A 12176-nucleotide genomic window follows, 5' to 3' on the forward strand; every position below is an offset into this window, starting at 1 on the left:
TTCAGTAAACATCTCAGGCCACCAGAGCTCAAGTACAGTGCCTTTGATAGAGAGCTGTAGTGTTATACCTGGCAATATGGCATTTCTGTTACTTTCTGGAGGGCAGGAAGTTCAAAATTTACAGACCACAAACTACTCACCTTTACATTCAGCAAGGTGTCAGACCCATGGTCAGCCAGCCCGTCCTACAAATCTGAATTTTCGACAGACAGTGTGGTACATATCCAATGTGGTAGCCGATGCCCTATCCTGTCCGGCTATCCTAGTGGTGCACGACCCCGTCCCGAGTATTGACTGGCTGATGCAGAGCAGGCAGACCCTGATATAAGTTTCACTTACTGGCCTGAAACTAGAGGACATCCAGATTGCCCCAGGTAACCTCACACTGCTCTGCGACACTTCAACTGGTAAACCACACCCCGTCATTCCAGCTGCTTGGAGGAAGCGAGTTTTCAATTTGGTCCACAACTTGGCTCACCCTGCTATCAGGATTACAGTTAGAATGGTGGCCAACAGGTATGTCTGGCACAGACTCCGTAAAGAGATCACTCAGTGGCCCAAAACATGCACTCATTGCTAGGCATCCTAGGTCCAGACCCACATTAAAGCCCCTCTGCAGCCTTTTGAACTAGCACGCCACCATATCAGCGACATGCACATAGACAAGGTGGGGTCCCTACCTGTATCCAGAGGTGCACGTTATCTATTGACCATGGTTGACCGGATGACGAGATGGCCAGAGATGATGCCGCTACCTGAAAGCTCCACGGAGACATGCACTGGTATTACAGAACATTTCAGGGTCCCCGAACACTTAACATTCGACAGGGGCCCAATTCACTTCCAGCCTGTGGGCCGCCTTAGCAAATGCCCTGGGGACTCAACTCCACCATACCACAGCATACCACTCGCAGACCAACAGGTTGGTGGAGAGGTTCGACAGGCACCTGAAGACATATCTGGTGGCCCGATTCACCAGACCGAACTGGGCAGAAGAACTCCCTTGGGTCCTTCTAGGCATCCGAAAGAGGACCTCAAGGCTGAGTTAATCATCCCGGACAAATTTGAGGCAGCTTCTAAGGACTTGGGAGAGCTCACTACAGCCATATTGTCTCAACTGTGCGAGCGCCTAGGCTCACTAACCCCAGTTAAGCCCAGAGCTCACGGGCAAGCCAGCACCTTTGTCCCAAAGAACTTTGCAGATTGTCACTATGCATTCGTCTGTCGCGGGGCCCACCGGCCACCTCTCCAACTGTCTTAAGAAGGACCCTACCGCATGGTCAGGCACAATGGCTCCACCTGCATGTTGGACAATGCGGCAAAGAGGAGTCCTTCATGCTCGACTGGCTGAAACCGGCCCACTTTGGCGCCATGTCGCAAGGGTCGCCGCCAGAAGACAGTGTCCCGATCACTGGTTCTGGGGCAGAGCTTCATGTAGCGGCCAACACAGCAAACGACTGTCGAACATGACGATCAGGTAGACAGCACGTGGGATGTGATGCCGCTCCAATAGGCCGCAGGAATAGCAGTTGAATTGAACAATCACCGCCAACGGATCGCAAGGGGTCCAATCCAGGCCTGTCACAGGGCTGCCTATAAAAGACAGAGCTGCAGCCAAATGAAGCCAGTGTCGATTACATTCCTTTGGTGAGCAAGTGTTCTTTCAACCGCGAACTATAACCATAGCGACCTTACTACAACCCTACCAGGTACACCATCAGGGCCTAACGCCCGATTCAGTTGGACATGGGATTGGTGTAATCACATTGTGTGCAATTATGGATGCCCAGTTATTGGAAGAACATCAATATTTTGGAAGGGGTGTTGAGGTTCGCCCGGATGTTGTTTGAACTGGGGGACTTGAGTTTTACAGGGTTCTATCGGTGGCGGTGGGGGGTCGTTCCTTTATTCTTTAGAATGAAGATGGTTGAGATATTATAGAGTTTTATAAAATCAGGAGGGACAAGGATAAAGTGAATGCTCAGTTTTTTTACCCCAGCAGAAATGGTTTATGGTGAGAGATTTAAGAGGAACTCGCTAGGCAACATTTTCATTCGCGCGCGCGGGGGGGGTGTGGGGCGTCTGTATCTGGAGTGAGTTGAGTGAGAAAATTGTAGAAGGTGGCACAATTACAACGTTCAAAAGACATTTGGCAAGGTTTCTAGACAGGAAGGGCTGAGAAGGATCGAGACCAAATGCAGAAAAATGGGACGAGCTCAGCGTGTCAGCGGGTTGAGTCTGGCTGAGTTGGGCCGAAGGGCCTGTTCTATGCTATTGCACGAAGCGTTGTTGACTTCCAGTTGGTCTCCGGTCGCGTCCAAAAGGGAAGATCATGTTGATGAGCTCAGGCGCTGCCTTCAACGGGTTCATGGAGACCGTTTCCCTTCAATGGCAGCTCAACGTTCCCAGAATCCTCTCCGCGAAGAAAGCGCCCTATCTGGGCCGAGAGGCGAAGGACGCAGGCGCCACAGGCCGACAGTGACGTCAGAAAGCGGGGGGCGGGAAGGGAAGTGGAGGCCGCTGCCGCATTCCAACATCGGCCAGTTCGGTCCCCGCTTCCCCGTGGGAATTGGCCGCTGTGCCAGGAGGTGGGTGAACGGCTTGGCCCTGGTAGGAAGGGCTCGCTCGGCGGGCAGGGGCGGCCCTGCAAAGCCCCGGGCGTCTAGTCTGGGGCCGATAGAGCGGGCTCAGGAACGCGGGTCATTCTGGGACATAAAACAGTATAGCCCAGACCCATATTTCTAAAGAAAGTACTAAACCCTCCCAACCCCGTAGCACTTGGCGACTGGGATTCGTTCGGATTCTGATACAGGATGTGATCAGTGTGGGGACTGATACAGGGCTAAGGAGAGAGGGCAGTTTAAAAAAAAAGACCAATACAGCACTTTGGCCCTCAATGTTGTGCCAGACTATCTGTGCATTCCCAAAATAAATACTAAACCCCACCTACCCCTGAACCCTCTTGTTTCCTTTCATCTATATGTCTGTCTTAAGAGTCTCTTAAATGCCCCCAATGTTCCAACGTCCACCTGCATCCACAGCAAGTCATTCCAGGCCCACACAACTCTGTAAAAGAAAAAAACAAACGTAAAAACTTGCCCCTTAACTTGTACATTTCTCCTCTGGTGTTTTCTGATCCTGCCCTGAGAATCAGGTGCTGGCTGTCCACCCTATCTATTCCACAATCAAGTCTCCTCTCATTCTTCTGCGCTCCAAAGATAAAAATCCCAGCTCTGCTAACCTTGCCTCATAAAACTTGCTCTCCAATCCAGGCAATGTCCTGGTAAATCTCCTCTGCACCCTCTCCATCGCTCCCACATCCTTCCTGAAATGAGGTGACCAGAACTGAACACAATACTCATCTCACCAGAGATTTATAGAGTTGCAACATGACCTCTACTGAATTAAATCCCCATATTAATGAATCCCAGCATCCCATTGGCCTTCTTAACTAACTTATCAACTTGTGTGGTGACCTTGAGGGATGTATGAATTTGAACCCCAAGGTCCTTCTGTTCATCGCCATTCTTAAGTCCTTGAGGTTCTGCATTTTAACTTTCCTAACTCCCTCTTCAGGACCTCATCCCGACTTCTATCTGCTGTATGTAATAGGTCCCCATGTAGACCACGACATCTGGCTGCTCACCCTCCACACCTCCCCCCTTCTTCAGAATGGTATGAATTCGATCAAAGAGCCTGACCCTGTCACCTGGGAAGCAACATACCATTTGGTAGCCGCAATCTTGTTCACAGAACCTCTTATCTGCTCTCCAATTCCCATCACTCTCCTCATTTCCTCCCTTCCCTTCTGAGCTGGTGGGGGCAACTTCTGTGCCAGAGACGTGACCACCACAACTTGTCCCAGGTAGATCATTTACTACCCCACCCCCCCAGTCAATATCTTAAAAGTATGTACTTGTTGAGGAGAATGGCCTGAGGAGTGCTCTACTCTTTACTCTTTCTGCCCGTTCCCTCTACTGAGAGTAACTGTCTGTCTCCTGACTTTTCGGGGTGACTTCTTCCCTGAAACTCCTGCCTATCACTACTTCTGCCTCCCTTAAGATCCAAAAATCATCCAGCTCCAGTTTCCTAACTGGGTTTGTCAGGAGCGACAGCTGGATGCACTTTTTGCAGGTGTCATCATCAAGAACAAACGTCCTGTACCTGACTTCCCACATCCTACAATCAGAGCAATGGACTGCCCTAACTACTGCTTCCATTACCTACTCGAAAGTAAATTAAATTAACTAAAGAAACTTAATGGCCTTACCTCTCTGGGAGCAAGCTCTTCCTCAGCCTCTGCTTGCCGAAGCCTCTCGACCCAAACCCTCAGATCTCCACTTCTCCCCTGAGTCTCACACACACTGGGCCACTCCTCTTTAGCTACCCCTCCTTTTATTTGTCCCTGCAATCTCAATTACTCACTCCCACAAATCAACACTCTGCTAAACCCTTTGTCCTCTGTACCCTTTTTAAACAACCTCTCTAGCACTCATCACTTCGCCTTTTGTTCCTCCTCCAACGTTCCCACTATCCATAAAGACAGAAATTAGATCCCTTCGTATGTGACAAACGTGCTGGAAGTAAAAAGGCGAGCAATTTTTCGGGCCTGGGCTTTTTGTCAAGGGACAAGGAAAAGCAGGCAGACCCCTGAGCAAAAAGATTATGGGAGTTGTGTTGGGATGGTGGAGGAGCTCAGGCTAACAGGTCACAAGTAAAACAACCCACAGAAGTACTGGAGGAACTCAGCCGGTCTTGTAGCGTCTAAAGGAGGTACAGATATATTACCGACGTTTCGGGCCTGAGCCCTTAGAAATATAGAAAACCTACAGCTCAATGCAGGCCCTTCGGGCCACAAAGTTATTCTAAACATGTCCCTCCCTAGAATTAACAAGGCTTACCCATAGCCCTCTATTTTTCTCAGCTCCATGAACCTATCCAAAAGTCTATTAAAAGACTCTATGGTATCTGCCTCCATTACCCTCACCGGCAGCCCATTCCACACACCCACCACTCTCTGCTTAAAAAATATACCCCGGACCACTCCTCTGTACCTACTCCCAGCACCTTAAACCCTTGTCCTCTTCTGGCAACTATTTCAGCTCTGGGAAAAATTCTCTGACCATCCACACGATCAATGTCTCTCATCATCTTATTCCCTCTTCAAGGAATAAGCAAAGAACAAGGTCTCAGATTAAAGATTGAAGAATGGCAGGGGGAAGGGTCCATCAATGGAAGGTCTTAACTGGATGTGATAAGAGGAGAGGGGATCATTGGTTTTGGCTCTGTGGAAGGAGATGGGGAAAAGGGGAGAGCGAAAGACAGAGCTGGGAAGCTGAGGGAAGAAGGTGGGGGGGGGGGGGGGGTTGTTATTGGAAACTGGAGAAGCTGTTGTTAATACCATCTGGCTGGAGCATGTCCAGATGGAAGATGAAGTGTTGATTCTCCATTTTGTGGGTGGTCTGAGGTCTGGCTGTGCTTGAAACCATAGACAGACCTTGACATTGTCAGCAAATGACTGGGAATTGAAATGGATGGCCACTGGGAGATCCATGCTATTGTGGTAGACAGAGCTGAGGAGCTCAACAAAGCAATCTCCCAGCCTGCGTCCAGTCTCTCCGATATAAAGGAGACCACAGCGGGAGTACAGGATGCAGAAGATGACCCCTGCAGATTCACAAGTGAAATGTTGCTTCACTTCGAAGGGCTGTTTGGGGGTCTGAATGGTGATGAGGGAGGAGGTGTGGGTGCAAGTGAAGCATCTCCTGCAAGCACAGGGGTCGGTACCAACTGGCGGGGAAGGAGGAGACCTTGCAGAAGGCAGTGAGGGGAGGAGAGGGGAATACAGTTTGTGTCTAGTGGTGGGATCACATAATAGGTGGCGGAAATGGTGGAGCAGGACGCAGGGGGGAGGGTAGAATAGAAAAACCAATGAGGTGATGGGGAAAGAGTATAAAAACACATAGAAATGCTGGAGGAACTCAGCCATTACCATCGTTTCAGGCCTGAGCCCTTCAAGGAATAAGTTCCCCTTTATTTCCGACGGATGCTGTGTGACCTGCTGAGTTTCTCCAGCAGGTTTGTGTATTGCACTCAACCTCAGTGTCTGCAGACTTCCTCGTTTAACTCCATTGGTTCCACTCGCCAGTAGCACTCTCCCTGTCAGTCAGCCGAGCGAATTGAGAAATGCATGTGGTTGGATTTGGAGCTGATTGGTTTTCCAGGCCTTGATGACATCCACATTATTGAGGAAACAGCTTCAGTTGGGGCTGAGATTAAAAACAGTCAATGAACTAAATTTAATTCCCAGACAATAAAACCCTCTGTAGAAGAACACAAAAACTGCAGATGCTGGAATTTTGATTGAACAGTGGGAAGCCGCAGGAAGTTAGTGGGTCAGGTTGCATCCAAGGCCAACGTTTCAGGTTGGGACACTTTACGAAACTCTCATTACGTTTATGATTCAATGAAGATCTTGGCTTAATTAATGCCTATAAAGTCCTAACTTCCAGACTGAGGTGGAAATACAGCCAATAGCTGACTTCAGAGACCACAGTGACCTGTTCTACCTTGCCATCTTTTTCTGAATAATGATGTGGCTACACTTGTTTTGCAGGGTGATAAAAGCAGGGGAGTTGTGGATGGGAATCAAAGTTCTTTCCACCGATGATTTGGGGCATCGAGAGCACATCCTAACCAAAGCTGCTGTGAGCGAAGGGGTCCACTCTGCCTTCCGAAATGAGTGCCCATCAGCAGGCCCACACCGTGGAGAGGCCATTCACGTGCTCGGATTGTGGGAAGGGCTTCATGAAGTCCTCTAGTCTGATGTCCCACCGGCAAATCCACACCAGGGAGAGGCCTTTCACCTGCCCTCAGTGTGGCAAGGGGTTCAGTCGATCGTCAGGCTTTCTCACCCACCTGCTTGTTCACACTAGTGAGTGGCCCTTCACCTGTCCTGAATGCAGCAAGGGGTTCAGTCGATCATCGGACTTGCTGACCCACCAGCAGGTTCACACTGGCGAGTGGCCCTTCACCTGCCCTGAGTGTGGCAAGGGCTTCAACTACTCCTGTAACCTGAGGTCCCATTGGCGGATCCACACCGGGGAGAAGCCCTTCACCTGCCCCGAGTGCGGCAAGGGGTTCACACAATCCTCCAGCATGAAGTCCCACCGGCGGATCCACACTGGGGAGAAGCCCTTCACCTGCCCCGAGTGTGGTAAGGCCTTCACCCATTCCTCTAACCTGATGTCCCACCGGCGGATCCACACCGGGGAGAGGCCCTTCAGCTGCCCCGATTGCAGCAAGGGCTTCACTCAGTCCTCTGACCTGAAGACCCACCGGCGGATCCACACTGGGGAGAGGCCCTTCACTTGCCCCGAGTGTGGGAAGGGGTTCAATCGATCATCAGACTTGCTGACCCACCAACAGGTTCACACTGGCGAATGGCCCTTCATCTGCCCTGAATGCGGCAAGGGCTTCGCCCAGTCCTCTTTCCTGAAGACTCACCGGCGGATCCACACTGGGGAGAAGCCCTTTTCCTGCCCCGACTGTGGCAAGGGGTTCAATCAGTCCTCTACCCTGAAGACCCACCAGTGGATCCACACCACGGAGAGGCCCTTTACCTGCCCTGAGTGCGGCAAGGGCTTCACCCACTCCTCTAGCCTGAAGTCCCACCAGCGGACCCACACTGTGAGAGGCTTTTCACCTGCTCCAAGTGTGGCTGGGGGTTTGCAGAGTTGTCCCACTTGATAACTCACTGGTGTCTCCACATCAGTGAGAGGCCCTTCACCTGTCTTGAGTGCAGCTGGGGGTTCAATCAATCATCAGACTTGCTGACCTACTGGCTTGTTCATACTGGCAAGAGGCCCTTCGCCTCTGCAGTGTATAGCAAAGGATTTGCTTTGTCATCCAACTTAATGACCCACCAGTGGGTTCATGTCGGGGCAATGTTTAAATCTGTTGTATGTTCAGTATTTAAGTGTGTTTACATTTTAAAAAATTAAATTTTGAGACATGGGTTGAACCCACTGCTTTTTGTAAGGAGTTGTCTGTTCTCCCTGTGACATGTTTGGGTTTCTTCTGGGTGCTCCGGTTTCCTCCCACTCTCCAATAACGTAAATGGATTGTAGGTTAATTGGGTGTATTTGGGCAGCATAGACTCGTGGACTGAAAGGGCCTATTACTGTGCTGTATATCTAAAATTAACAGAAATGTATTTTAATAATTAAAACCTCTGGAATTTCCTGCTCCATAGGATAATGGAGGCCAGATCATTAGGTCTAATTAAGGTGAAAATAAAAATGCATTTATCAGATTGAAGAGATAAAAGCTGTCACAGAAGAGGATATCTGTTTACAGTAGAATGCAGATCAGTTGGGAAGATGGGCCAAAACTGGCAAATGGAATTTAACTCTTGATGCGAAGGTTGGAGGTATTGTGGATAGTGTAGAACAGGGGTGGGCAACCTTTTAATTTGTAATTTAGACTTATAACACGGTAACAGGCCATTTCAGCCTACACCCCTGGTAAATACTCATGGGCTGAAATGCCCTGTTACCGTGCACTATGTCTAAATTAAAAGGCTGGCCACCCCTGGTGTAGAACATTGTGGTAGCTTACAACGGCATATCGACAGGATGCAGAGTTGGGTGGAAAAGTGACAGATGGAGTTCAGTCAAGATCAATGTGATATTTGGGAAGGTCAAACCTGAAGTTCGAGTTCATGATTAATGGCATGATTTGAACAGTGTGGAAGAACAGAGGGACCTTGGGGTCCAAATCCATACATCACTCAAGGTTGCTGCATGGTTGAGAAGGATTATGGTATGTTGGTCTTCATTAGTTAGAGGATTGAGTTCAAGAATCATGACGTAATGTTGCAGTGCTAGAAAACTCTGGTTAGACCACACTTGGAATATTGTGTTCAGTTCTCATCGTCTCATTAAAGAAAGATGTGGAAGTTATGGAAAGGGTGCAGAGCAGATTTTCCAGGATGTTGCCTGGATTGGAGGCAAAGTTGCCAGAGCCAGGGCTTTTGTTTGTGGAGCAGAGGTGTCTTAATAGAGGTCTACAAGATTATGAGGCTGGGGTGGACAGACAGCACCTTTTTTGTGGGGCAAGATACATGGATGCAAGGTTATGGGTGTGAGGTGGGGAAGGTTTAGTTTGTTCAGTCTGTATCTATAGGTCAGCACCTCATCGTGGGCTGAAGGGCCTGTGGTGGGCTGTGATGTTCCAATGGCACAGCTCTGGAGAGTGATGCAGAATAAAGAGCCCCAGGGGGACAGGGGCATCGTTTCTTGAAAGTGGTCACTCTGGTGGACAGAGCGGTGAAGTTGGCGTTTGGAAATGTGGGTAGGGGGACAGGAGTATAGTTCCTTGAAAGTGGTCACTCTGGTGGACAGAGCGGTGAAGTTGGCGTTTGGAAATGTGGGCCTTAATTGGACACGGTGTCGAGTACAAAGATGGGACCCCCTGATACAGCCACTGGCATAACCGCTCCTAGGATGTGCACAGTTCCGGTTGCCCAGCTATAGGAACCATAGGACCATAAAATGCAACAGCACAGAAAACAGGCTATTTTGCCTCTCTAATCTGTGCCGACCATCATCTCCCTTGTCCCACTGATCTGCTCCCATTCCAAAACCCTCCAGGCCTCTCCCATCCATATATCTATCCAATTTATTCTTAAAATACATGATCGAGCCCGCATTCTCTTTTTTTAAATTTTTTATTTTTCACACTATAAACCACATTGATCAAGATACAAACATTTTTCTTTTCAAATATATACAGTGTCGTTTTCTCCCCCCCACCCCATCTTCCCATCCCACCCTCCCTACCTCCCCTCCCATTCATTTAAAGTTCAGAATCTAAGATACATTAAACCCGTCAAACAATGTTGTCACTCAATAAAAATAAACAAGAAATTCCACTGAGTCAATTCTTTTCATTTCCTTCTCCTTCTGTCATTTTAGGTGGTAGATGTCCCCGGTAGGTTTTCTCTATTGTGTGTCATGTATGGCTCCCATATTTGTTCGAATATTGTAATATTATTTCTTAAATTATATGTTATTTTTCCTAATGGAATACATTTATTCATTTCTATATACTATTGTTGTATTCTCAAGTTATCTTCTAATTTCCAGGCTGACATAATACATTTTTTTGCTACAGCGAGGGCTATCCTAACAAATCTTTTTTGTGCACCATCCAAATCAAGCCCAAATTCTTTGTTTTTTATGTTACTTTGGAGGAAGATCTCTGGGTTTTTTGGTATATTGCTTTTTGTGATTTTATTTAATATCTGCTTTAGATCTTCCCAAAATTTTTTCACTTTCTCACATGCATGAATTGTTGTTCCCATTTCCTTTTTACAGCGAAAACATCTGTCAGATATTGTTGGGTCCCATTTATTTAACTTTTGAGGTGTAATGTATAGCCTGTGTATCCAGTTATATTGTATCATACGTAACCTCGTGTTTATTGTATTTCTCATAGTTCCAGAGCATTACTTTTCCCATGTTTCATTCTTTATCTTTATGTTTAGATCTTGTTCCCATTTTTGTTTAGTTTTACCATTTGTTTCATCATTCTCCTTTTCTTGCAGTTTAATATACATATTTGTTATAAATTTTTTGATTATCATTGTGTCTGTAATCACATATTCAAAATTACTTCCCTCTGGTAACCTCAGACTGCTTCCCAATTTGTCCTTCAAGTAGGATTTCAGTTGGTAGTATGCCAACACTGTATCTTGAGTTATATTTATCCTTCATTTGTTCAAAGGATAATAATTTATTTCCTGAAAAGCAATTTTCTATTCTTTTGATCCTTTTTTCTCCCATTCTCTAAAGGAAAGGTTATCTATTGTAAAAGGGATTAGCTGATTTTGCGTCAGTATCAGTTTTGGTAATTGGTAATTTGTTTTATTCCTTTCTACATGAATCTTCTTCCAAATATTGAGCAGATGATGTAATACTGGAGAATTCCTACGTTGTAGCAATTTTTCAACTCATTTGTATAATATGTGTTCAGGTATCTTTTCCTCTATTTTATCTAGTTCTAATCTACTCCAATCTGGCTTTTCCCTTGTTTGATAAAAATGTGATAGGTATCTTAATTGTGCGGCTCTATAATAATTTTTAAAGTTTGGCAGTTGTAAGCCTCCTTGTTTATACCATTCTGTTAATTTATCTAGTGCTATCCTCGGTTTCCCCCCCTTTCCATAAAAATTTCCTTATTATTTTCTTTAACTCCTTGAAGAATTTCTCCGTCAAGTGCATTGGCAATGCCTGAAATAGATATTGTATCCTTGGGAAAATTTTCATTTTAATACAGTTTATCCTTCCTATTAGTGTTAGTGGTAAGTCTTTCCAATGCTCTAAGTCGTCCTGTAATTTTTTCATTAGTGGATAATAATTGAGTTTATATAGATGGCCGAGATTTTTATTTATTTGTATACCTAGGTATCGTATTGCTTGCATTTGCCATCTGAATGGTGATTCTTTCTTAAATTTTGAGAAATCCGCATTATTCATTGGCATTGCTTCACATTTATTTGCGTTAATCTTGTATCCCGACACTTCTCCATATTCCTTCAATTTCTTATCTAATTCTTTTATTGATATTTCTGGTTCTGTTAAGTATACTATAACGTCATCTGCAAATAAACTGATTTTATATTCCTTGTCTTTTATTTTTATCCCTTTTATTTTATTTTCTGTTCTTATCAATTCTGCTAACGCGAACAATAAGGGCGATAGTGGGCATCCCTTCCTTGTTGATCTGCTTAAGTTAAATTGCTATGATTTTTATCCATTTACTGTCACTTTCGCCAATGGCCCCTTATATAATGCTTTAATCCAATTAACAGAATTTTTGTAGTACTTTGAATAAATAATTCCATTCTACTCTGTCAAAGGACTTCTCTGCGTCTAAAACAACCACTACTGTTGGAGTTTTATTTCCTTCTACTGCATGAATTAAGTTAATAAATTTACAAATATTGTCTGTTGTTCGTCTTTTTTTAATAAATCCGGTTTGGTCTAAATTTACTATTTTTGGTACATAGTCGGCTAATCTGTTTGCTAATAGTTTAGCTATTATCTTAATCTGTGTTAAGTAAAGATATTGGTCTATATGACGCTGGTGCGAATGGATCTTTCCCTGTCTTT

At 46.0% G+C, this 12176-nt stretch overlaps 1 protein-coding gene across 1 annotated transcript; it reads left to right on the forward strand.

The window, feature by feature from the left end:
- Positions 1-2479: 2479 nt before the first annotated feature.
- Positions 2480-7832, forward strand: LOC138755032 (zinc finger protein 135-like). The gene is made up of 2 exons (XM_069920201.1): positions 2480-2588; positions 6617-7832. The coding sequence occupies exon 2, from the start codon at positions 6739-6741 to the stop codon at positions 7747-7749; it is 1011 nt and encodes a 336-aa protein (XP_069776302.1). The 5' UTR covers positions 2480-2588; positions 6617-6738; the 3' UTR covers positions 7750-7832.
- Positions 7833-12176: the final 4344 nt, after the last annotated feature.

The sequence above is a fragment of the Narcine bancroftii genome, chromosome 2 (assembly GCF_036971445.1).
Source record: "Narcine bancroftii isolate sNarBan1 chromosome 2, sNarBan1.hap1, whole genome shotgun sequence".
Taxonomy (NCBI): Eukaryota; Metazoa; Chordata; class Chondrichthyes; order Torpediniformes; family Narcinidae; genus Narcine; species Narcine bancroftii.

Coding starts and splice junctions, on each gene's coding strand:
- LOC138755032 (XM_069920201.1), top strand. CDS start 6,739: ATGAGTGCCCATCAGCAGGCCCACACCGTGGAGAGGCCATTCACGTGC.